The sequence below is a fragment of the Moschus berezovskii genome, chromosome 9 (genome assembly GCF_049115385.1).
Source record: "Moschus berezovskii isolate FMDL1 chromosome 9, NW_MosBer_1.0, whole genome shotgun sequence".
Taxonomy (NCBI): Eukaryota; Metazoa; Chordata; class Mammalia; order Artiodactyla; family Moschidae; genus Moschus; species Moschus berezovskii.
In genome coordinates, this window is record NC_142468.1 from 14852931 (window position 1) to 14878354 (window position 25424).

Below are 25424 nucleotides of genomic sequence, written 5' to 3' on the forward strand. Positions count from 1 at the left end.
CACCTTGCCTGCTGAGGTTAGCTGAGGAAGCCCCCTGGGTACTAAGCACAGAGAACAATGCACAGATATACAGATTTTCCTTGCTTCCATTTCTTGGTTTACTAAAGGAGCTTGGTTTCTGAAGAGTTTAATGTGTAGGATGCCCTTGGCTTGTTCTAACTCTGGCTGGAGTCCCTGGGTTTAGGGCTGAACCATACTGGCTGGAAAGGATTGATTTCCCTCAGCAGCTGCTCTGGGGTCCAGAATGATTCATTCTTCATTGTGAGGTTCTTAAGATGGCCATATTGGTTGAGGGGCTGTGCAACTGGCCCCTTTGGGTCTGACACCCCCCTGTACTCTCTACCCTGAAGGAGTAACCCAGCCACCCAAGGGAGGCCTGCAGACAACTCCCAAGCCCTTGAGGCGTTGGATTAATAAGGCCCTGGCTGGTGGTTCAATGAACCAGTTTCTTTCTTGGGCTAGACCTGTGGTAGAGCACGGTTTGTGCCTCTGAGGGGGTATTTAACAATGTCCGGAGACGTGTTTGGCTGGCATAATGGGTAGGGGTGCTCCTGGTATCCAGTGAGTAGAAGCCAGGGTTGCTCACCACTCTACACTGCACAGGCCAGCCCACACCGGAGATGTCTGCAGCCCAAAGTGTCATAGTGCCCAGGTGGAGAAACTTTGACTTGACTCCTCCTTGGGAAATGCCTTCTCAGTCTGTCTGATGAGGAGGCTGGTGCCATCCTGCTGGTTAGCATCCGGGATCCTGACCCTTCTCCTTCTTATTGTAGCAAAGGTCTGATTTTGCCATGTGAAGACAGGTTACCAGATATTCTTGGCTGGTGGACTGAAGGGACTGGGACCGAGTCCTTCAGACTAACATGTGCATCCTCAACCAGGGGGTAGTGTGTTCCTGGAGGCGGAAAAGAGGAGACAGTGCCTTAATGTATAAATTAGATAAATAGATGTACGGAATACCTATAGTGTGAAAATGTCATGGGGGAATTATTCTGCTGATGGTTTTGCAATATATACCAATGTTAAGTCATTATGTTGTATACTTGCAACTAATGTTATAAATATACCACAATAAAAAAAATGCTTTAAATGTCACAGGGAGGGAGTGTAAGGAAAATATATCTTAAAAAGATTGACTGAGGACAAATAATAATGAAAAAAAAATTACTGAGAAACACTGGGCTAAAGTAATTTTTTCAGAGTCCAGGAACTTAAGAGTTCTGGGTTTGGGTTTGAAATTGGCCTTTCAAGGAAACAAATAAGGGAGCCCCCATTTTACACGCCCCTCTCCTCATCCTCTTGACACCTTATCCTTGGCCGGGAAGATGGATATATATTTTGTGCCAAGGGAACAAGTCTGTCATGCCTCTTTCCCTCGAGCAGAGAGAGTCTGAGCGGACTGTCTCTGCTGGGACATGGAGGCCTGCTCGTTGGGCAAAGTGGGGCAGCTGTGGTCGGCAGGTGTGCGGTAACTGAGAGTGACCCCTGACTCTCCCCTGCCAGTGAGGGAGAGGGCAGAGGAGAGAGGGCTTGTCTTGACACATGGCCACACGTCAGAGATGCCTGTCCCTCACATTCCTGTTGGCCTTCTAGAGCTCTGTCTGGACCAGCTTTTTCCTTTCCACTTTCCTGCAGGGGAACAATGGCCTCAAGCCCAAGGACAACGAGTTCACGTCCAAACCCTGGCACTGGCCTATCAACTTTCAGGTAGGGCCCAAAGCAAGAGCTCCTCCCTGGGGATGGAGCCGAGGAGGAGGCCGTGGAGCCTTGCTGGCAGTGGGGGCGCCGGGGTGGGGTGGCAGGCCTCGCTGGGCGGAGGGTGGCCGGAGATGGGCTCTGCTTGTGCCCGGCTGGACCCACCCCTCCCAGGGAGCTCACGGAGAAAGTGCCTGCTCTGAGCCTCCTGCCCAGGCTCCCTGTCTGTGAAAGGTGGCCCGTCTTCCTCCTGTGGTGACTCGTGTGGCTGGGAGGGGCTGAGCCCTGTGCCCACCCTGTGTCCTCTACTCCACAGGGCCTGCGCTTCTCAGGGGTCAATGACACTGACTTCCGAGTGTATCTGCTGGGCAACCCGGTGAGTGCCCCGTGCGCTGCGGTGGGGCCCTGAGCATGCCCGCGGGGCGCTGCTGCCTCCTCTCACCCACCCGTGCCCGTCTCCCTGCAGGTGGTCTGGTGGCTGAACCTGCTGAGTATCGCCCTCTACGTCCTCTCAGCAAGCGTCTTTGCTGTGGCTGTGCAGAGGGGCGCGTGTCTGCCTGCCGAGGTTGAAGGTCGGGTCCCTGGGCTCCCCTGCCCCCGCCTAGCGACCCGCAGGGTGCCCGCACTTGGGGAGTGCTCGCCTGATGATGGGCCATCCTCTGCCTTTCCCGCTACTCTTCCCTTCTCTGTGACCTTTTAGAGCTCAAAGTGCCAGATGCCTAGTGCTGTGTTAAACCCTGTATCCTCCCAGCAGAGTTTATTACCTCTGTTTATGGATTAGGAAACCAGGGCACAAGGAGGTTAAGAACCTTGTCCCAGTAGGTGACAGAACTGAGGTTCACAGCCAGGTGGTCTGCGTTCAGAGCCTTCTCTGTTGACCTCTACACTCTATGCACGACTGCCCATTTTTTCTCTTCTGCTCTCCTGTCTTCTAGTCAGGAGGAAAGCAGCCCCCAGGCCATGGGCCACAGCATCCGAGTCGCTCACACAGGTTCTCTGCTGTCTCTGCAGCTCCGTGTTTGCAGACACGGTCCCAGGCCACCCTCACCAACCCCCGTCCTCTCCTGTGCCTTCACCCCCGCCCCGTCTGGCTGCAGAGATCTGTGTGGCAGCAGAGATGCGGGAGCTGGGGCTGGAGGCCAGGCGGCCTGCTGCTGGGGTTGGGCGCCCCTGCCGGGGGTGCCCAGGCCTCCCGGGCCAGGGAGTGAGCAGTTTCTTCTCCTGCCAGCCGCTGTAGGGTTGTTCACCTGGGGGGTGAGGGACGGCAGGCCCACTCAGATGACGTGGCTTCTGTGAGTCACACGGCAAGGAAGGGGCAGAGCTGCATGGGGCAGGCTCCGTGCCCATCCCCGTCGGCTGACCGGGCTGTGCTGCTGGGGGTCCAGGGCTGTCCCAGGTCCTGCTGCGAGGAGGTGGGCAGCTCCTGTTCGGCTGGATGATGCATTACTTCCCCTTCTTCCTGATGGGCCGGGTCCTCTACTTCCACCACTACTTCCCTGCCATGCTCTTCTCCAGCATGCTGACAGGTCAGCGCTGCCCTCCGGGACCTGGGTGATGAGGGTGGGCGGGCGGGACGAGACCACCGTGGAGCAGCAGTGCCAGGGGAGCCCGTCTGCCTCCCCGGAAGACGTCCTCCGACGGAGTGGTGCGGGGTTTCCCTTCCTCCCCAGGCCTTCTGTGGGACACCCTCCTGCAGCTCTGTGCCTGGAGCCTGGCCTCCTATCCACTGGCCAGGTGCGTGCACGCGCTGGGCATCCTGAGCCTGCTCCTGGGAACTGCCTACAGGTGAGTGCCCCCTGCATCTGCATGGCCGATCCCCCAACCCCGAGGCCTCAGCCCCAGGTGCGTTTTGGAACCCCTGTTGAAGCACACTGGTGCCTGGGCTCTGTCTCCAGAGGTTGGTTCTGGTTCTGTTGAGCTCAGTTTGGGCCCTGTCAGCCATGGTTTCCAAAGCCCTCCACGTGACCCGAAGGCGCCGCAGGTGGAGAAACATGGACTGACGCCCTGCATTCTCGCCTCTAACCCGCGGCTGTCAGCTCTGCACCTCTCTGGCCCATGTCAGAGAGCACCCCTCTGCAGCCACCTGGCTCCCAGCTGGCGTGGCTCTGGGGGAGGGTGCAGGCGGCAGAGGGTCGCTGGGGGTGCAATGCAGCTCAGAGTAACTGCATGGAGGATGCTGTTTGGCAGGCCACCCCCTCCCCCATCTCATGGTCTCACAGATCTGCGGTTGAGCATCACTGGCCTTGAGGGGCCAGGGGCAACATAGTCCTGAGCTGGAATAGGGGACCTGTGACCTGAGAGCACGTCCACATTTTAACAGAGAGTCTGGGCCACACAGTCCATGACCAGACCCTGGCCTGCTCTGTCTCCTGGACCTCTTAAGAGCCCTTTTCCCTTACTGTCATTAAGTCGGTCTCTTTCAAGATCCCAGAGTATGGTGTCCCCAGGTGGTGAAGTCACACAGGCGTGCTCACACCTCGGGGTGGGTCCTGTAGGTCGAGAAGGTCTGAGGAGCTGAGCATCAGGGGTCTCAGGGCTCCCCGCCTCCGCTGAGGCCCTAGGGTGCCAACTGCCACCCCCCCCCCGGTTTCTCCCCTGCAGCTTCTACCTCTTCCACCCTCTGGCTTACGGGATGGTAGGTCCCCTGGCCCAGGACCCCCGAAGTCCGATGGCTGGGCTCAGGTGGCTGGAATCGTGGGACTTTTGAGGCCACTGCGAGGACTCCAGCCTGAGACCAGGACCTTCGTGGGGATGACCAGCTGTGGAGCCAGTCCCTGGACCCTCCCAGCTGTGGAGGAAGCAGCCTGAGGAGCCTGTGGACTTCTGCTGCCTGCCGGCACCCCACCCTGGGAGCTCAACCCGCTGGGGAGCACCACGGTCCAGCTCCTCACAGAGGCTCCTCCACCGGGTCTGCTCAGCCACGATGACTTCCCTCTCAGGCCCGTACCCCGTGAGCGGCGTGAGAAAGGATGAGTGTGGGAGAGTGTGGGGGTGAGTGTGAGTGTGCGTGTGTCCGTGTGCCTGTGCAGTGTAGACCATGACTGTGGACAGCGGAGCATCATAAACTCGAAGAAATAGTCCAGGGCTACAGTAGTATTTTCTGGTGTTTTTTTCTCACTGGATTGGGTTGTAAGATTCATCAGAAATTCTCAACTCCAGGAAGGCTGACTGCACTGACCCGCCTTGGGGAATCACCTCGGGTGGAGCCAGCAGGATTGTCAAGGCTATGCCGCCCTCCTTCCCACAAAGAAGCAGATCCCTAAGCCAAACACCCCAAGGTGGAGGGCCCGCCTCCCTGTGCACCCCTGCGTGGCTGCTGCTGGGAGTGTCCCCTGCAGCCGCAGGCAGATGAACCCCTGCCCACAGTGTGTGCTCGGGGGCCCAGGCCCCAGCGCGAGGCAGCCCTGCTGGCCCTCCGCAGCCCTCAGCTTCTCGCCGTCTGGGAACGCCAGACGTGTGGTTGGCAGGGCGGGCACAGCGCCCCGTCCCTGGTGCTGGGTCCTCAGGGCCTGTGAGCTAGGGGCGACTAGTGGCTGCCCATCCCCTTCTTTCTGCATCCAGCCTGGCTGTGAGCTTGGGACCCACGCGCTCCCGCCGGTCCCTCTCCTAGGACCCAGGGTGAATGTGTGGCAGACCAGGGCCATGTGTGGGGTTGGGCTGGGCTCCCGGTGGGGCGTCAGGGGCCGGGTTGCCCTGGCCTTTCTGAGCTAGTGGTCCTGTCACTCACTAAGCTTTCCCCATGCTTCCTTGGTCCCCAGGGCTGATGCCCTCCTTTCACTGTTTCACTCCCCTTTCTCTGGGTCAGTTTCACCAGTCTCCTTTTCCCCAAGGCCCCAGAGTGCCTAGGCATGCATCAGAACTTCTCTTTACCACCTTGAAGCCCAAGCAAGCAGTTCGGAGCTGTTCCTTTTACTTCCTCCTCAGATGAAAGAGAGAAAGAAAACCCTTGGGCCAGTACTGAACTAACCCAAGGCCAATCCCTCAGCCCGCCTCCGTCCTCCTGGTGCATTACAAAATATTTTTTTTGTCTCAGAGGACTGTAATGCTTCAAGGTTTAATGATGAACCTCTGCCACTCCATCTTCCCTCCTTTGTGGCCCCCACGAGCTCTGCCAAGGTCAGAGCTCTTTCGAGCATCTTTGCTCGGCGGTTGCCACGGAGACTGGAAATTGGTCCCAAGGACAGGCTGTGCTACCCACTGGGTGGTGGGGAGAGAAGCTTCTGGCTGTGCTCGGACGTTCAGACTGACCATCATTAATGTTAATAGAGGAAATGCAGTCACATCCAAAGCAAGGCAGGTTTGTTAATTAGATCTGGGGCCCCTGTGACCTCCCTTTCCCGGGGCTGCAGCCCTTTTGACTTCCCCCAGCAGGAAGTGCTGCTGCCGGGTGCTGAGTCTGGGCTGCTTACTTAATTGTGTTTCTGGAAGGGAGGGAGAGCAGGGATGGAGAACCTCTGTTCTCCAATGCCCCCCAAACCCCCTTTTCTCTCCCCGAGGCCAGGTTGCTTTCTTCTGAGCTTGGGTGGGGGCAGCCCTCTGGGTGGGCTCTCCTGGAGGTGGAATGTGGGAGACCCTGGGCTTGACTGTTTCAAAAACAGTGGCCCCATGCTGACAACTGGGAGGTGGTGGCTGTTTCTCCCGGTCCCTTCTTACTTCCTAATAGGAACTCCTAATTGGAAGGGAGGTGCCCTGAAGGAGCCAGAGGGGCAGCCACTCTGGTGAGGGCGAGGAGGGCGAATGCTCAGGCGGCCTCCTGCCTGGCCGCCCTCCTAATCTGGCCACCCCAGGGACAAGAGTTTGCTTGGTCTCTTCCACTGCTCTCTGGAGAGGGTAGAAGAGCTGTCTGCCTACCCCACCCCCTCCTGTGCTCAGGCTGGCACATGCTTGTGTGGCTGCATGGGCCGACACAGTTCCAAGGACTCAAGTTGTGTTGGAAGATGCTGGGGAGAGGGGCTGTCGGAGCCACGCTCTGCACACGGGCTCCAGCCCCCCGGAGAATGTGACACATCCCGCAGACATGCTGGTGGAGGAAGGAGACATCTGCCAGCTCAACCTCCAGCCAACTTCTTAAACCACATTTTATATTAAAAAAACAACAATTTTTCCACGGATAATCAGAGGCCATTTACTTTTGTAATAAATAGCTCTTATTTTGAATGCCATGTTGTTCTTGTTGTACTTAATTGAATCTGACTTGCCCTCTGGCTCCCAGAACAAAAAGAATGTTTGGAGTGCAAGAACTGTTCCATTGTGTCTGGAGTCTGAGCCATTCTGACTCCAGCAGAGGCCCTGGGCTGGGCAGGTGAACCCAGCTATAGCAGGAGACACTGAGGCCCTCTCATGGAAAAGGTTACTTGAGTAATGTTGGTCATTACTTGTATTTATTTAAACTTATTCCCAAATAAGCAGGAAGCTGGACCTTATTTTTCCTTCTTGTGACCTCGTCACTCAAGTATAAGAAGGAGAGAGAGAGTGCGTCCACTCAGACAGCTGAGCGGCCCAGCACTGCAGCACCAGTGTCCGTTCTGCTCCCCAGAGGCCCCCGTCTTGGCAGGCGTTTTCTGATCAGGGGTCACGTTAAGGTCCGAAGGAGGTAAGAGCCGATGTGTTTTGGACCGTAGCCGAGGGAGGAGAGGAGTCCAGTGTACTGTGAAACCAGGGGTCTTTGGGGCTCCCTGACCCCCACTCCTGCTTAGGACCAAGGGGAGCTGGAGGCAAGAGAGGGGGAGTCCTGCAGCCCCTCGGGAATAGAGCTGCTGAGGACACACAGGCTAGGAAGGACCAACCCTTCCTGGCGCAGCTTGGTTTACTGCCTGCCGACACGTCTGTGACACCCGAGTCCTCATAAAGGCCCAGTTAAGTCACCACCGTTTTTGTCCCCGTTCCACCCAGGAGGGATTCGATTCCTTACCCGAGGTGCCACGATCAGTCAACGTAGAGCCGGGGCTGGGTTTCCCAGGTGGCGCTAGTGGTAGAGAGTCCTCCCGCCAGTGCAGCGATGTGAGAGACCCAGGTTCGATCCCTGGATTGGGGAGATATCCCCTGGAGAAGGGAATGGAAAACCCACTCGAGTATCCTTGCCTGGAAAAATCCCACAGACAGAGGAGCCTGGTAGGTTGAAAGGAGGCAGACACTACTGAGCACTCAGCAGGAGCAGGGCTGGGCCTCGGCACTGAGTTGGACCTTTTCTGCTTCTCCAGCCTGGTGCTGGGACTAGAAGCACCTGCCCAGGACAGCCTGGATCCCCTGAGGAGAAGGCATAGCCTCAGATGAACACGTTCCTTTGCACCTGCTGCCTAAAGCATCAACAGCTCGTCCAGAGCCTGGTGTTTGCTGGTGCAGCCAGACCAGTGGTCTGGGAGGAAAAAAGCCCTGATTTGTAGCATCTGTCCAGTCTCGGTGCAGATGCTTCACCGTGGCCTCTTCCAGGCCACTAACTTGATTGACGTCACTGAGAAACTGGAAAGATGAACCCAGTTGGCTCTCCCAAGCCATCTAAGAGCCAGTTCCAGCACCCTTTTGACCCAGACCCGGTGACCTTGCCTTCGTCAGAACTATGGATGCAGCTCTTGGTCAGGTCCATTAAAGTGAGGGAGGCAGTGGAGCACAGAGGTCTGGAGGAGGGGCCAGGGTCAGCCTTGGGGTCAAATACTGGCCCCACCACTTCTGAGCCAGTTACTTAACCTCGTTGCCTCCATTTCCTCAACAGTAAGAAGGGCAAAATAAAGAGGACCTGCTTGACAGAGTTACTATGCGAATGAAGACAGGTAATGATGCAAAGTCCCTTGCACAGTATCGACATGGATGCTCAAAATGTGTTAGCTCTATCGTTGGTGATAAAGCGGCCTCCGTGACAACACTGGCCCTAGAACACTGGCCTCTCAATTAGAAGCTCCTGCCCAAGTCTGTGGGCAGATGCCGAGAGGGGGGCTTCTGTGACTTTCCCCAGCCTCTCAAATGGGGAGTCCACTCCCGTGTCTCCTGATTGGAACACATCACCCAGACAGCAAGGCTCAGCCAGGTTCCTGGGCCTTTTTGCTCAGGGGAGTGGAGATGAGAGCATTAAGCTCTCTCCTTCTGCCTCCTTCCAGCTCTAAAAAGGCAGAGGGAGTGCTGACTCTACCGCTTACTAGCTAAGACCATCAACTCGCTAACCCGTCAGACTCCAGACCCTGCCCAAAGGAGAGAAGAGGCAAGCAGCGTCCCAAGAGTAGACTGTTGTTAGGAAGTGCGAACTGGGTGGAGTGGGAAGCCTTAGATGAGCCAGCAGGCCTGCACGGAGCCCTGGGCATCTGGGCACCGAAAGATAAAGGTCCCCAGAGACATATGTGGCCCTCCCCATGACCTGCCAAGCTGGCTGCAGGGCCATAGGATGCTGACCTGGTAGTCTAATCCCCGAGCACCCCAGCTTTCTCCCTTCAGCCCCCAGGCCCTTTGTGTTCTCCCTCAGGGATCTCCTGGACGCCTTAGGGCACACACCAGCTGCCTTGCAGCTTTGCTCCCCTGCTCCAGCCCAGAGACCTCCAAGATGTGGGGAGGGATGGGGAAGAGAGAAATAGGTGTGCTCCAAAGTCCCACATCCCTGGAAGAGGGAGAGAAGCGAGATGGTTTTGCCAAGCTTGCCTGGGAACAAGAAGAGTACTGCTGAGGCCCTCAGACCTGATTCAGGGCCAGCAAACGCTCTAGAAGGCAAGGATTCCATGCTTCATGCCCAACAGAGGGTTGGCACAGAGCCTCAGCCAGTTCGTGACTGAAGGGTACACCCACCTTGTACCCATGGACCAAAGGAGGTGGACTGAGAGGTTCCTGGAGACCCCATTCCACCCCCCTTACCACACTGCTGAGGAAACTGGAAAAGAGAGGCGGGCCGACTGACAGGAGATAGGCTTGGAGACGACATAATGAAAGATAAGTGAGGATCTTGTTCTTTAAAACACGGACCACTAGGGCTGGGATGGGGCCTAAGGCACTTTCAGGCTTGAAAGAGAAAGGTTCAGGTCTAACTGGCAGGTGACCAACCTTACACCCTGAATGGCAAATTCAGGAGATTCTGTTTCCTGAACTTCAAATTAAAGACAGAAATAGTGCTTCTATTTAAACGTGTACGAAAGTCTATTAAAAAATCACTGAACAGGAGAAGGTTCTCGCTGAACCCCCTCAGTTGTCCAGGCAGTGGAGTGCTCACCATTGCTGCACCTGAGACCCCACCCCTGGCCAAGCACAGCTGGGGTTAGAATCAGAGCTGACAGACTTCTAAGGATGGAGCCTCAAGAAAATGCAGGCCTGGCTGGACACGACGGTGGTCTTGGCCCTGTCCCTAAAGCTGAGCGCCCTGGTGGCCCCCGATGGTGCCCGGGTGCTTCAGTCAGTAACCAGAGCTAGGGCAGATGCTGCCCTTCGCGCCCCACATCCCCCCACCTTGTCACACAGGCAGGCACCCTGGCCTTCTCCCACCCCCACCTTGGGGCAGCAGGAAGGAGACCTGGTGCCAGGGGTCGGATGCCTCCAGGCAGCGTTTGCGTGGGGTAGGGTAGAGGCGAGCAGCTCCAGCTCCCTGCCCTAACTGCTACTGCTGCTGCTAAGTCGCTTCAGTCGTGTCCGACTCTGTGCAGCCCCCATAGAGGGCAGCCCATCAGGCTCCTCTGTCCAAGGGATTCTCCAGGCAGGAATACTGGAGAGGGTTGCCATTTCCTTCTCCAACGCATGCATGCATGCTAAGTCGCTTCAGTCGTGTCCGACTCTGCGACCCTATGGACAGCAGCCCACCAGGCTCCTCTGTCCAGGGGATTCTCTAGGCAAGAACACTGGAGTGGGTTGCCATCTCCTTCTCCTTGCCCTAACTAGTAAGTGGTAAAATTGTCAACGGATGACAAACCGAGGTCCCCAGAGGCTCGGCGATTTCCTTGAAGCTCTGAAGCCCTGTCCTTTCCCAAGCCGCCGAGTCCGCGGCCAGAGTCAGTGGCCCGGAGATGCGCGTCTATCCGGACGGAGAGGGGCGGGGGCCGCGGCGGCTTTAAAGAGCCCCAGGCGGGCGGCGCGGGGCGGGGCGCAAGGCACAGCGGCCGGGAGCGGGGGTCCCTGGAAGCGCCGGGCCGGCGGGGGCGCCTCCACCTGGGCGGGGAAGGAGCGGTGGCTGGGCCATCCGCGCCCCCCCAACCCCGGGCGCCCCGGCCGAGGCGCAGGGGCCGTAGGAGGCGCCGAGTGGCCGCGTCGCCGCGGAGATGGCGCGGCACGTGTGGTGACGGTGCCCGCGCCCCGAGGGTCCCAGCCCTGCGCCCCGCGTCCCCGGGGCGAGCATGGAGCGCCCGGAGCCCGAGCTGATTCGGCAGAGCTGGCAGACGGTGAGCCGCAGCCCGCTGGAGCACGGCACCGTCCTGTTCGCCAGGTGAGGGCGGCCCGAGCGCCCCCGGGGGTGCGGGGAGCGGGGTGCCTCTCCAGCAATGGGTCGGAGGTGGCCGAGCCGGCGCCAGAGGAGCGGGGCGCGGCGACCGGTGGCGCAGCCCCTGCGGCTCTCCCCCCGGCGGCCGCGGCGTCTCGGCACACCCCGCTCCCAGCGGGGCTCTCTGGGCGCCGGCCAGGGTCCGCTCCCGCCGCCCATCTCCCTACACTCCGGGCCCCGCGCTGCGCCCCCTCCCCGGCCGCGTGCCTCCTGAGTGTTCTTTCCTTGGGCGATGACTGCAGGGGTGCCCACCGCTGCCCCTAAAGAGAGATACCGGGGTGTCCCAAGGGCCTGCGTGGGAAGGCTGTACTGGGCACGGTGTCTGGGCCCCGGAAGTGTGCGCTTCCAGTAATCAACTTCAGGATAAAGCTTTCCGAGGAAACGACAGGCTAGGACCTGAGACCTTCCAGGGAAGGGAGGACAGATGCCCAATTCTCACCACCCGAGAGAGAGGGGTGAGGGAGTGTGCAGACCCCAGAGGGGAGGGGAGGCAGCCTTCAACCTCAGCTTGAGTGTGTCTAGGTAGCCCCTCTGCCCTCACCAAGGAGAGGATGTCCCCTCACCATGGTTTTTTCAGGAGCCTTGGCTCCTTTAAGCCAGCCCAGAACTTCTGCAGAGGTTTCTGTAAAGCCTCCGCCTCGCAAACAAAAAGGGACTAAATTTACAGTCTCGGCCCTCCCAGAAACAGATGAGAGTTTATACTTGGGCCTCTCAGCTTTCCCCAAACCCACTCTTTTCTCAGGCGCCCTCTGGCCATGCTGCTCCCAAGCTGTGTGACCTGAGACAAATGACTCAACCTCTCTGGGCTTCTGTTTCCTCCTCTATAAAATTGGGTAACGGTTACACCCACTGTTTAGGATTGTGAGAGGGTACCTGAGTAAACCACGTGCAAAGTACTCAATGCTCAGAAAGTGTTAGGGCTTCTGAATACTAATTATTATCATTGCTGGGCCAAGCGCCTTTGGACAGGATGGGACTGGGGGCTTCTGATCCAAGAATGGGAGGGAGGGGAGGAGAAGGAGACAGCGGGAGGGGGAGCCCCCACCACGGACTCCGGGCTTCCTGTTTGAGGACCCCTGCCTGTCCCAGCCCACACCCCTCCACGGTTTATGGGAGGGGCTTCCCTATGAGGCCTGAGGAACGCGTGTTTTCCACAATGCAGAAGAGGTAAGAGGGACCAGCAGCAAAGATGGCCAAGTGGTGCGTGCCAGGCTAAGGGTGAGCTGGAGTTTAGAGCCCAGGCTCTGCGCACCCTTCCCCCGCCGCAGGGCAGCCAGGGCCCATGGAGCCTGGAGGGGCGACCCCCAGGGCTGACACCGGGCCTCCCCACGCAGGCTGTTTGACCTGGAGCCAGACCTGCTGCGCCTCTTCCAGTACAACTGCCGCCAGTTCTCCAGCCCAGAGGACTGCCTGTCTTCCCCCGAGTTCCTGGACCACATCAGGAAGGTGAGGGGAGATGGCGGGCCTTCCTGGGGGAGAACAGGAGAGGGAGAACCTGGGGTGGGAGAATTCCTTCCACATCCTGCCCCAGCCCCGAGCAGTGCCCCTTCTCCTGCTCCTTCCTGTAGGAGGCACCTGTTGCTTTCCCTCTGTACTGAACCGGGCAGAGTTGGGGCACCCGGTCGGCCAGCTGCTCCCAGCTCTGCCCTTTGCCCTCGGCCTCGTCCCTTGACTCCTGTAGGCGGTGTTGGTGGTGATCGATCAGGGCCCAGCCCCCTGTAAAAACCAAGCTGGGGTTTCCTTAGAGGCTGGTGGCTCTTACAGGGCCTTAGCGTTCCCCCGTCCCAGGAGGATAACACTGTCCACCAAGTGTGTCCGCCCCTCAGCAGAAGGCAGCTTCCTTCACGTCCTAATGTTAGTAGTCTGGCCACCATATGCTGAATGCCTGCTATAGGCAGACACAGGCTGCCTTTTGTCTCTGATCCCGGATAAGAGGGTCTTCTCTTCCTTCTGGTTGGGACCCCCAGGTTCTGGACTGGTTGTGAACAGGGGTGGGAAGTTGCTCTGATCTCCATTTCACTGCGACCTTGACCTTGGCAGGTGATGCTGGTGATCGATGCTGCGGTGACCAATGTGGAGGACCTGTCCTCCCTGGAGGAGTACCTGGCTGGCCTGGGCCGGAAGCACCGGGCAGTGGGCGTGAAGCTCAGCTCCTTCTCGGTAGGTAAAGGGGCCCTTTCTCTCTCCAAAGCTCCTGGCCTGAGGCCACCACTCTCTCCCAGGTCCCTCCTATCCACCTATTCATCTCTCCCTCTCCTAAACCTTCAGGTGACTGCAGTATTAGGTGTTTTCTGTGTGAACCTGACACTGCCTTGACCTCTCTGAGTCTCCAATTTTTCTTTTCTGGTGTGGTTTCTCTTGGAACCCATAGAAAGTGAAGGAGCCTTTGGGATTGCTGCTCAGTTTTATATCGGCATGCATAAAACCATCCCAGAACCAAACTAGCTTAAAACAATGCCTTCTGATTTCCCTGGGCTCAGTTGAGAGGTTCTTCCATCCCACATCCTGTGGCTGGAGTCACGCGTGCACTGTGTTCAGCTGGGAGCTCAGCTGGGGCTGGAGTGTCCAAGATGGCCTGTCATCCTTTGGGATCTCTCTCCCTGTGGCCCCTAATCATTCGGCAGCAGAGCTGAGCTTCATTCCAGAGTAGCTGCTGAGCTCCAGGAGGGAGTATTCTAAGAGGACAAGCCAGCTTCTGCCTGTATGCCTCTCTCGCTAATGCCCCACTGGCCAAAGCCAGTCACATGGATGAGCCCCGTGTCAAGGGCGTGACTCCTTGAGGGCCCCCTCACAGGGGACCACTCACCTGATGACCCACCACATGGTCCAATCACCTTGTCAGATGTAAGTACCTTGAGGAAGGGACTGAGTTTGTCTTGTCATTCTCTCCATCCCCAGAACTAGTATAGCTTCTGGTCTTTAGTGTGTATTCAGGAAATATTTGTGGAATAAATACACTGTATTTTATAATTAATAATTAAAAAATGAGAGCCATCATTATTGCTGAAGACTTACTGGGTATAGATGCTGTGCCAAGAGCTTTTAGTAGATGATCTCTTAACCATTCCAACAATCTGATGAGTTGAAAATTTCGCTGATGAAGCAACTGAGGCTCAGAGAGGTTACCTAACTGGCTCAAGGTCACACAGCTCACAAGCACTAGAGTCAGAAAGTAAACTCAGGATGGCAGTCTGTGCTCTTAACCTCATGACTGCTGTCTTGCAGAGGAGGAAACGGGAGGGACAATGACTTTGCTTGGTGTGAGCTGGAAGTTCCAGGCGATGCCTCACCCCGCCCTCATGGGGTGGTTGTGAGGCTGGAAGTGGAGCCTCACCTTTAAGTGGCACCCAAGGACTGGGGGACAGAATCCTGCTCAGGAAGCATGGACCCCGTGCAGGAGAGCCAAAAAGCCCAGGAGTCCTTACCAGCCCCCAGCCTCTGTTTTCTCACCTGTGGAATGGGGGCATGCCTGCCTGCACCTGGGAATGACAGGTGGCCTCCTTGCCTCTGCAGACGGTGGGTGAATCCCTGCTCTACATGCTGGAGAAGTGCCTGGGCCCTGCCTTCACACCCGCCACGCGGGCTGCCTGGAGCCAGCTCTACGGGGCCGTGGTGCGGGCCATGAGCCGGGGCTGGGGTGGCGAGTAAGAGGCGGCACTGCCCCGCGCTTTCCACCTGGTGGCCCCCGCCTGTCGTGTCTGTCTGCTGGTCTGCGTCCATCGTAGCCCAGGCCCCCCTAGGCCTCCCTGCCTCGTGGTCCTCGTCCCTTGGCCAAGCCAGGGAGGTGACGGAGCAGGGCTGGGCCTCAGTCCCTCTCACCCCCAACCACGGGTGGGGTGGCCTTTCCTTTCTGATTTCCTCGCGTTTCCCCTAGCTTCCAGCCTTCCCCTCTGGCCTCCCCACCCCCTCCTCCAGGAGAAGGAGCAGCATTTTGACGGCAGAGGTGGCATGGGGCCCGGCGGGGGTGGGGGTGGGGAGAGGCAAGGGGCTTTGAGGGGTGGGTGCTCCCATCCTCTTCTCTGCCTGAGTGAGCCTGGGCTGAGGGGTGCAGTGGGCTGTCTGAGCTTCGCGCACCTTCCCAGCTCGCCTGCCCTAGGCGCGTTTCTCTCCCAGCGGTGTATTCGCTTTGCACAAGGAGAGCAGCACGGGACAGCTCCAGCCTTCGTGGCATTCCCCCAGGCAGCCGGAGCTGGTGGCCGGGAGACCAGCTGGCTCTGTGACCTGGGGCCCCTCCAGGTCTCGGGGGGGCAACCTCTCAGATGCCCTCCAACAAAGTAGTTTTTCTTTTCTCGTGTCAGATGTGAACTCCCCTGTATCTCTGTAGGAAGCAGCTATCCATCCAGGGTGGGCGGGCTGGGGAAGGGCCAGGAAGCTGGGGGCCTCCTCCCGAGAGACCCGAGTCTCTTCCGCAGCCCTGACTCCTGCAGAGCCTGAGGCTTATCCCCCACCCACCCCCCACCCTTTCTGCCTCTGCCCACACTGAGGCGGGTCCAGGGCTCCCATATTTAATACCTGCTGTGTGCCTGTACCTGGGCTTCCCAGGTGGCTCTAGTGGTAAAGAGCCTGCCTGCCTGTGCGGAGACGTAAGAGATGCAGGTTCACTCCCTGGGTCGGGAAGATCCCCTGGAGGAGGGCGTGGCAACCCACTCCAGTACTCTTGCCTGGAGATTCCCCGTGGACGGAGAAGCCTGGCGGGTTATGGTCCATAGGATCTCAAAGTGTCGGACACGACAGAAGCGACAGCACGCACGCACATGTGCCTGTACTTAGCAGGGTTGATAGACAATAGCAGGAGAGTCCCCCTTCCCACGCTCTGAACTGTCTCCACTTTTATCTTTTGCTGTGTGCCGTGGTTGTATAAACTTACGAGAAATAAACCTGTTCTGTGTGCCTCTCTGACCCTCTGGAACTGGTCAATTCTTTGGCACTGGCTTGTGTCCATATGAAGCTGCAGGGTGGTGGATGGAAGGTAATGTGGGAGGTCAGGGTCAGGAGGATCAAGGCCAGAGTGGGCGGAAAAGAAGGGAGGGGTGTGGGGAAGCCAGTGGCTGAGATGGAGCGAGGGGTCTGTGGTGGAAACTGGCCGGCAGGGCACGCAGTCGGGTTACATTTCCCAGTGTCCCTTGCATTTAGGTGAGACATGTGACTGAGTTCAGGCCAGTGGACTGTGTGGACATGTGTACCACTTCCAGACCTGGTCCCCCCAACTCCTGCCTGCCCTTCTGCGCTCTGTCATCCTCCAGTCATTTTGATGCAGATCTCAGCGACCTTGAGGGCCATGCCTTGATCGTGGCAGGCTCGCAAGGTGGAAGGAGCCTGAGTCCTGGATCACTGCTTGGAGGAGAGCACCCCCTAATTAGAAGTGCCTTGCAGTGTTCAAGCGCTTCCCCTGAATGTAGTGCTCATTCATTTTAATTTTACAGGAAAGAGACAAACTTCTGTTTGTGCCATTACACATTTGGGGGTTGGTTTCTTTCAACACACACCCACACTAGTCTGGAGTCTGAAGCAGTTCACTGGCTGGGGGTCTGGAAGCCCACCCGCTGGTGGACAGAGTGAGGCCACGAATTGAATGGGCAGCACACAGCAACAGATCTTGCAGGGTCTCCAAGGAAGGCTTCTAGAACCTCTTTGGAGAGGCAGGTGCCAATCCCAGAGTGGACTTTTTAGGGAGACTAAATTGTTAAGCTGGGGTGTATATATTGGAGTCGAAGACCAGCTGTGAGTGTAAGTGTGTGTGTGTGTGTGTCCAGAGGAACAGGCAGGCCACCATAGAGAGACAGGTTGAATGGGGAGTGAGTGACTTTAAGAGTGGCCTTCATCCAAACAGGCTTGGGGTTACCCCCTCCCTGCTCCCCACTTACTCCTGGCCTCCAACGTGTGGGGCCCTGGAGTTGGGCTGTGAATGGCTGGAGGGCTGCACCCAGGCCAGCTGTCCTCACCCCGAGGTCTGATTTTCTCAGCCCAGACCAATGCCACCAGTGCCAGCAGAGCCTCCCTGGCTGCAGCCAGGGCTTCACTTTTGTTAAGCTCTGGGGGTCAGGCCTGCCCGGCTCTGTGACTGCAGACCTTGGGTTTGGGGAACGTTAGGAATACTTTTCCCCACTGGAGCATCAAAGGGGGTTTTCTCTTGAGCCCCACAGGCTCCCATGTGGGGGGGCCCCTCTGCTGTGTGCCCAAAGAGTGGCTCAGACTCAGGTGGCCATGCTTAGCCTCAGGCTCCTGAAGGCTTGACACCCATACCGGAGACGGGGTGACCTGGCTCCAGATAGGCCGCACCCCCTCCTCCGATGTGTCTGGAGCCATCCTAAGCATGGGTGCTTTTGCCTCTCTTGAAGGTCTTTCTTGTACTTATGCACGTCTCCAAAAGAGTTGTCCTTCCTTGTCCGTCTCACGTCCTTACCCCGTGAGAGGAAGGGAACCCATTTCAGCCTGGCTTTCGTTCCCCCGCCCCCAGCTCACCATCAAGGTCACCAGCCGCCTCCATCCTGCCCAACTCAGGTCGCATCCCAGGCTTCATTTTGCTTTTCTGCTCAGCAGCGCTTGGACGACTTGAGCACTTTGGTGAGCACTTTTTTCTTTATTTTTAAACTTTTTATAGTGGAGACATGTTAACATACACAGAAATCAGAGCCTGACGGACCTCCAGGTACCCTTCACCCCTGCATCCGCATTGAGCAACTCAAGACCTCTTCCTGACTTCTAATTTTGCTGGACAGTTTCAAAGCTAATCCCAGATTTCGTGTTATTCCACCCATAAGGTCTTCCATATGATTTTCTAGCCAGTTTTTTTTTTTTTTTACCCTCTTAACCCACGCCATCAATGTACCAACCAGGATAAACAGTTATCTCCTCAACACTGCCAAATGCACCGTCCATATTTGAGTTTCCCTGGTGTCTCAGAGATGTCTTTCTGCAGCTGGTTCATTCAATTCAAGATGCAGTCAAGGGCCACACACCATATCTGGTTGTGCCTCTTAAACGTCTCGTTTTCTTCCAGCCTCTTTGCTCTCTGCCCTGTGCCATTGATCTGTGGGTGAATCCTGGTCGTTTGTTCCATGGCATATCCAGCATTTGACCTGGCTGGTGCTCTTGGTGACATCTTTGAGCTCACCCGTCTCTGCCCCGTATTTACTGTCAAGTGTGGTTTCAGATAACCCCACACCCTCCCCTCTGAGTCCCTTTCTTCCCTGACTTCCAGGAAGCCAGGATCTCCCGGTTTCCCCCCTTCTCTCTGCGGCTCCTCCTCAGTCTCCCTTGCAGACACTCCTCCCCTCTCCCTCTGACCTCCTCCTCACCTCCGCCTGCACCCCTGGAGGTTGCGGCCAGTCCCACGCTTTCCACGCCATCTGGATGCTGAGGGCTCCAGAGTTCACCCCTCCAGCCTAATTCGCCTCTACTCCAGACTGTCTCCAGCCACCCGCCCAACATTCACATCAGGCACAATCTCACAGGGAACACAACCCAGGTGGAGCTCTGGGTCTTCTTCCCAGACATGCTTCTTTCCAGCTTTCTCCACCGTGGTGAACCAGTTTACTTAGCTGTTTGGGCTGAAGAACTGGGAGTCATCCTTAGCTCCTTGCTCAAACCTCACGCCGAATCTATCCAGGAATCTGCAAGCCCTGTACCAAATCTCACTTCCTCTTTCTTTGACTTGCCCTCTCCTTGTCTGAGCTACCATGTGGTTGCTCCAGGCTGCCCTCATCAGAGCCCCCCAAGGGGGCTTTCTGCTTCTGTCTTGTCCCCTCCCTGTGGCTTGTAAGGGGGTGCTGTCTCTTCCCTGCTATGAATCCTCCAATGCCTTGGCCCACGGAGCCCCGTTGCCCCCTCAGACCCCAGCCCCACCCTTCTGCCCTTCGCTCACTCTGCTCCGGCCACGGCAGCCTCCCCGCTGGTCCTTGGCCCCTTCACACATGTTTCCCTGCCCCCTTCATGCCACTCCACTGGCTCACGTGTCTGGTTCCCCTGGAACTTGTCCCAAATCCTCCCCATCTCCAGACACTCTCTCATCCTGCTTTGTTTTTTTCTTCATAGTGCCTGTCCTGACATCCCACTACGTAAATGTATTAATTGCACTTACATTCCATTGCAATCGACAAGGGAAGGCTATCAGGAAAGGCACTTTGGGCTCTGTGTTTGGAGGGGAGGGGAGGCGGCGTTCACACCATGGCTGAAGGTGCCGAGCTGGGCGGAAGTGACCCCCGAGGCTGGTGTGTGTCTCTCTCCGACCCAACAGTAGTACTTATTGCCAAGGAAGGTGATTACAACAGAAGTCGTGCCCACGCTAGGCATTAATCACTGTAAGTCCAACAGCAAATGCTTCTTTGGGCCTAATCTTTGGTTACCTGCCAGGCACCTGCTATTTCAGCTCTTTGGAGGCAGAGTGAAGGGACCCTGTGCATTTGTAACTAGGTACGGGCTACCGGGGGCTTCGCTGGTGGCTCAGCATCACGAATCTGCCTGCCAATGCATCCCTGGGTCGGGAAGATCCCCTGGAGAAGGAAATGGCAACCCGCTCCAGTATTCTTGCCTGGAGCATCCCATGGACAGAAGAGCCTACAGTCCATGGGGTCACAAAAGAAGTCGGACATGACTGAGCAACTAAACGACAACCGGCTACAGGGCTACCCCTTCCCGGAGGTGAGGGCGGTGTGAGGAGCGGGGACCAGATGCCCTGGTTCCGTGAGGCTGGGACGGTTTCCTGACGGCTTCAGGAGAGCCTCTCCCACTCAACCCTCCTGCACCCCAGAGTCACTGGGGGGATTATGTGAAACAGTGGTGATCAGGCCCCACCTCGTAAATTCTGGCTTGTTCAGGGAGGCAGCCTGGACGTTGGGATTGTTTACAATCTCCAAGAAGACTTCCACCGGCAGCAGGAATGAGGATCCCAGTACTTGAGGCTTGAGAGAGGCCAGGCTGCTGGTTGTCAAGGCCATGGTATCTCAGATGTTCAGAAAACAGCCTCTGTTGAAAAAATAACTTGCACGCTGTCTTCCCAGAAGCCAGACTCCGCCATGCTTCCCCAGGGCCTTTACAGAGCGAGCTTCACTGGCAGAGTCGGCCAGTACAGAGTTCCCCAACGGCTTTGGGAGGGTGGCAGGGAGCCGCCGGAAGCTTGGCCTCCACAGGCAGAGCCTCCGGGAGCCCAGGGCACTTCTGCTTCCTCTCAAGCCCTGCAGACCCCAGCCCGGCACTCAGGGTGGTGCTCCAACACCCTCTTGGGCAGAGCCCCATGAAGCTGGCATCCTGGGCCGTCCTGGCACCAGGCCTCCCACCCGGCCATCTTCCCAGTTCCCCCTCCCCAACACCCCCCACCTCTGTTTCCAGGCCGTGGAAACCAGGCCCTCTCATCCAGCCAAGCTGGTCTTCCTGCTCCCCTCTCCACTGAAGCGTCTCCTGTGGATTTCATCCGACTCTACTTGGAAACAAATAGCATTGAGGGGAGAGGGGTCAAGGGTGTGGAGCCTGGGCCCCTGGCCAGGCTCACACCATGGGGAGCTTTGAGCCCATGCCCACGAGTGGACCATGAAAGCTTGAGGAGAAGGTTCAGCAAGGGTGCTCCCGAGCACCCCTTGGGAATCGAGCCCTGAGTGTGTCCTCTGCCCTCACAGGGGGCAGCGACAGAGGAAGCCCCCCCTCCATGCCCCATTCCCTCTGTCCCTGAAGCTGAATCTGCCCCATTCATAATAGATCGAGCGATTGACTTCCCGTTCTCCTGCTTTTAGGATGAGGTAAACAGTGCAGGGACATCGTGCTGCCTAGAGAAAGGCCTGGTCTCCTAGGCGAGGACATGTCATTGTCCCCCAGGGTAGGGAAGTTTTCTTCCTTGTCATGGGCATGACAGCTGACATAACTACCCTTTGCTAGAGGATTTTCTTGTTCCTCTCAGGCCTGACGCAGCAGCCCAAGTGCCCAACCTCTCCCTAACCTCTCCCTGCCCCTGTGTCGCTGGCTGAGGCTGGTATAGACCTGAGTCCCGCCTGCTGCCTCTGCTGGGGGCCTCCATGGGTCAAGTCCAGCTGGTCATCAGGCTAAGAGCCAGCTCTCAGGGCGCAGTACTCAGCCTGGGGCTTGTGCTGCCCAGGGGAGGCTGCCTGATGGCTTCTTGGGTAGCTCAGGGACCAGAAAGTTCTCATCTACTTCCCAGGTGGTACAGTGGTGAAGAATCCATCTGCCAATGCAGGAAACACAAGAGACACGGGTTCGACCCCTGGGTCAGGAAGATCCCCTGGAGTAGGAAATGACAACCCATTCCAGTGTTCTTGTCTGGAAAATTCCACGGACAGAGGAGCCCGGCTGGTTACTGTCCGTGGGGTTGCAGAGAGTTAGACACAACTGAGCACACACCTTTAGCAGACTGGTCAGGGGGCTCTCAGAGCACCCTCAGTGGAAAGAAAGAGGCAGGTTCACTTCTGGTCTCTCCAGGAGACCAGGGAGCACTTGCCAGGCCTTCTTCCCCTGTGAGGCCAGGGGCAGAGAAGGCCTCTGGGCTCAAGGGATTCCCCGGGGGACAGCTTCTGGTCCCAGGCGCCAAAGCCATAGCCCAAGACATGTGCTCCAGCCTGGCCACCTCCAGGAGCTCCAGCTCTTTCCAGATGGATGCGAGGCCCTGCTGGGCGGGTTCAGACACAAAGGCACAGGCCAGTCAAGGTTGGGAGAACTTGTTTATTCAAGGCACGGTCATAGCGTTAATAACAAGAAGGTTCAGCGTTCTGGCACATTCCTTAAGTGGTGTTGACCAAGGGAAGTCCACATGCCCCACTGGGGTCCCCAGAGGATGCAATGCTGCTAATAGGCACTTCGCTTCCAGAAGCGTCTGAGGAAGAGGCAGGCAGGTGTGGAGCTGCCCTAGGCCCAGGGAGGGGCACTTCTCAAAGACTCTAGGCAATCCCCAGTCTGGGAGGCAGCTCCCTCCAGAGAGGAGCAGGTCTGAGGCTATGGGGCTGGGGGGAGGCCATGGGGGACAGATGGGGCAGGGGGCAGGTGGGGAAGGGGGCCGTGGATGGGGTGGATAGTGGTAGGCGGAGGCCAGCGGATGAGACCCGCCTGGGCCGAGGGTGCAGGTTGGAAGGGAAATGCCCGAGGAGGGCCTGGCTGTGCCGTGGCGGGCCCCAGGCTCACCCACGCCCCCAGCAGCAGCCCTGCGAGGTGGAGCGGCTGTGGCCGGGGCCCCGGTTGGTTGCCCTGGGTCTCCAGGAAGAGCAGAGACTCCAGGGGACTTGAACGCTCCCAACACCCTCCCCATCTTCTCTCAGAACCAGGCCGCCTATGACCCAGGTTCAGAGCGGGCAGCCCCAGCCCTGCTGCCATGTCATCTGCTGGGACCCTTCCCATACGCAGCTTCTGCAGACTTAGGGGGACGAGGCGAGAGCACCAGCCGAAGGAACAGTCTAGCGGGGACCGCGAGACGGGGGCTGGATGCCAGCATGTGGTGCCAAGAGAAAGGGAGCCCTCAGGCCAACTTCTGGCAGGATGTGCCCGCCAGACACCTGGGGGCTGGCGGTGGGGGATGCTGGAATCGCCACCTCCCTGTGGCGGACAGGGCTCCAGTCCGGGGGTCCTGACTGCTCTGCTCTGGAGGGGACCCTTCCCCTTGACGGCTGGTGAAATGTTTGGGGAGCAGGCCTCTGGGGCCTGGGTTTATGAGGATAATTTCCTCCTTATTCTGACCTGGACGGGGTAAGACCCCCTCCTCCCCAGCTGACCCATGCTGTCTCTGGAAATTAGCCCTCGTGCCGAAGTCCGGGCCGAGGTCTCGGTGGTTGGGGCGGTGCGGGGAGAGCAGGGCTTCTTGCCCCTCAAGTGCTATTTCTCCTCTAGGGTCAAGCTTGGAGCTTCTGGAGCCAGGATGTGGCCAGCAAGGGGAGCAGAAGTGAGGCTCAAGTGATCTGAGCTCGGGAGCACCCATGTGCCTAGGAGCTGGTGGCCAACACCCAGGTGAGGGGGACCCGAGTGCCTGCCTTCAGGAGGTTGGCCGCAGGTACCCAGGCCTTTGGAGGACGGAGCTGAGGAGAGCGCTAGGGCGCACAGAACCCGCCTGATGTGGCTCATCCCGGTCCGCCAAGGCCCCTGCAGCCCTTCTCTGTGTCTCCCTCGGCCTGGCTGCCTGGTGGTCCTGGTGGGTCACCTGTCCCCGGAGGCCGAGGCCTGCAACTCCCTGCCTGGGACGAGGGTGCCACCAAAGGCTCCTCCGGGCCCCGGGTGGTGGCTGCCTTGGAAGGGCAGCCTGAGTCTGCCTGTCCATGGGGGACAGGGCACTCCTGACCCCACCGCCCTCAGGGAATCCGCAGTGTCTGAGCCAGGACCACGCTGGAGGCACTCTTCAGTCCAGAGTGCAAGGCAGCCCAGAGAAGAGACGAGGGTCCCACTTGGAGCCCGGGGAAAGGCCAGTCAGTGCCTGGTCCACAGCGTGGGTTTCTCACCCTAAGCAATGCCCCCCACGTTGGCTGGGGCTTAGGCACTCAGATGGGTATGAGGCAGGGGCAGCTCTTAGCAGCCACATCCTTGACTTTGGGGGTCCTCTCATTAGGCCCTGGGGCTTGGGGGAGGCATATCTGGTTTCTCATCACTTGGCATTTTGGGAGAAGACACCCCCTCCTCCCCGCCGCCCTCACCAACTCTATGAATTCTGCCTCTGCCCCTCCCGCCTGACAGTAACCAGCCTGGGTTGCTTTCATCAGAACGCACACAGGTCCCATTTAATGAGCCCTGCTACCCTTGCAGGGACAGACGAGAGAACAAGTCTCTACCCTGCGGCTCCTGGAGACCCCTGACGAGGAGCGGGGGACACAAAGGGGCTCAGTCGCCTCCTCCCCGTCTCTGGTCTCAGCCATTCCTTCCCGCTGGTGGGGTGCACGACTTCTTCCTTGCGGCTCTCCATGCAGGGAAGCTGGGAGGAGGTGGCCCTCTGTGTCTTGGGTCCTCCGCAGACTGCAGGGGAGGGATGGGGCTGGGAGGAGGGTGGGTGGGGTGGCGGGGCAGCCGCAGAAGCTCCTCAGACAGGGCAGCTGGTGGAAGGGTGCAGAAGACCCCAGAGGGTCTTCTTCCTGCCTCCTCCCTTAGGCGCACCTTCTCCCTCGTGACCCCAGCAAAGCCCTCCAAGCCTTGTCTCTGTGCTCAGGGCTGCAGCCACTGTTGCCAAGAGGTGGGGCTTGCCTGTATCCTCCATCCCATCCTGGGGGGCCCTTCTAGACTGCACAGCATCTCCCGTTCGGGCTGGTCAGCAGGCTGGGGCCTCCATGTGGCCGAGAGATACAGCCAGGGCTCCGCTGGAGCCTTCCCAAAGTCTGCAGGATGTGTTGGGGGGGCGGGACAGGGCGCCCTGCTGCCTCTCTCTGCCAGGCCCTTCCCCTGGCAGCCACTCCCAGCTGGAGTTGCCAGGTGGAGGCCTGCGTCCTGGTCAGTGATACTGGCTCTGGTCCCCCAGTTCCAGCCCTTCCTGGAACCGGGCCGAGTCCAGCTCCCTCGAAAAGGCCCTCACACCGCTCTCCTCTTCGTCCTCTTCCGGCTGCCTGCTCATGGTGCCGTAGGTGGGCCGGGCTGGGGAGGAGGCGGGGGTCAGGTTCATCTCCGGCTCTTGCAGCACGGTGGCCACATACAGCTGCTCAGGACAAGGAAGGGAGACGGGATGAGGTCACACCCGGGGCAAGGCGAGGTCACGTCTGGGCACACCCTCCCCCCCGCCCCCCCCGCCTGGCCCGCCCTTTCGAAGGGCCCCCACCCTCTAAGCTGTGGCTCCTTCCTCCTCCCCTGGAAGCCCGCGTCCTGGCCACCCTGCCCAGTCTGCCTGCCGGGTTGTTCTCGAGCACCTCGCGGGCATCTACGTGCTCCCTGGACTAGGTAGCGGTCTCCTAACTCCCAGTCCACTGCTCCTTCAGCACATGTGCAGTTCAGTCTCGGTTCCAGGTCCAGCTGAACCCAGGGGGAGATGACAGGCTCCCTGACACTGGGGTCTGGGGGGGAACCCCCATTCCTGAGCTAGTGTGCTTTCTACCACAGCTTCAGAGATGCATCCAACATCCTTGGGCTGTGTCACTGGCTGGCCCGTGAATTAGGATTTGAAACTGAGGCTGCCGTCTGAGGTCTTGGTCATGAGACCTGTGAAGTCCAGGCCCGGGCTCAGGAATGCCTGGGACAACAGTTGAATAGAAAAACACAAGAAGTAACAGGGATGGAGCTGTCTGTCGTCCTTTGAAGGGACTTTGAAACCTACTCATTTTGGAAACAGGTAATTATTGGATAAAATGAAACCTTTTCTGTAGGAGTTTATTAGAGTGAGACCTAACAGCCC

At 58.2% G+C, this 25424-nt stretch overlaps 3 protein-coding genes across 4 annotated transcripts in view; 2 read left to right on the forward strand and 1 right to left on the reverse strand.

Annotated features, from left to right (window-relative positions):
• The window catches only part of POMT2 (protein O-mannosyltransferase 2), a 46097-nt gene extending 39246 nt beyond the window's left edge, over positions 1-6851 (forward strand). For both annotated transcript variants that reach the window (XM_055436027.2, XM_055436028.2), the window contains exons 16-21: positions 1636-1707; positions 2012-2071; positions 2162-2267; positions 3081-3221; positions 3366-3480; positions 4297-6851. In XM_055436027.2, the coding sequence (XP_055292002.1) occupies positions 1636-1707; positions 2012-2071; positions 2162-2267; positions 3081-3221; positions 3366-3480; positions 4297-4402 (600 nt within the window). In that variant the 3' untranslated portion in view covers positions 4403-6851. The remainder of the gene's footprint in view (positions 1-1635; positions 1708-2011; positions 2072-2161; positions 2268-3080; positions 3222-3365; positions 3481-4296) is intronic.
• Positions 6852-10991: 4140 nt separating this feature from the next.
• On the forward strand, positions 10992-14782 carry NGB (neuroglobin). Its single transcript, XM_055436873.2, has 4 exons — positions 10992-11080; positions 12469-12580; positions 13175-13294; positions 14648-14782. The coding sequence occupies exons 1-4, from the start codon at positions 10992-10994 to the stop codon at positions 14780-14782; spliced, it is 456 nt and encodes a 151-aa protein (XP_055292848.2).
• Positions 14783-24533: 9751 nt separating this feature from the next.
• Positions 24534-25424, reverse strand: part of TMEM63C (transmembrane protein 63C) — a 33294-nt gene continuing 32403 nt past the window's right edge. The window contains exon 22 of the mRNA XM_055436580.2: positions 24534-24734. Coding sequence (XP_055292555.2) covers positions 24534-24734 — 201 coding nt within the window. The remainder of the gene's footprint in view (positions 24735-25424) is intronic.

Coding starts and splice junctions, on each gene's coding strand:
- NGB (XM_055436873.2), top strand. CDS start 10,992: ATGGAGCGCCCGGAGCCCGAGCTGATTCGGCAGAGCTGGCAGACGGTG. Junction 11,081..12,468: donor GGCACCGTCCTGTTCGCCAG/GTGAGGGCGGCC, acceptor CTCCCCACGCAG/GCTGTTTGACCTGGAGCCAG. Junction 12,581..13,174: donor TCCTGGACCACATCAGGAAG/GTGAGGGGAGAT, acceptor TGACCTTGGCAG/GTGATGCTGGTGATCGATGC.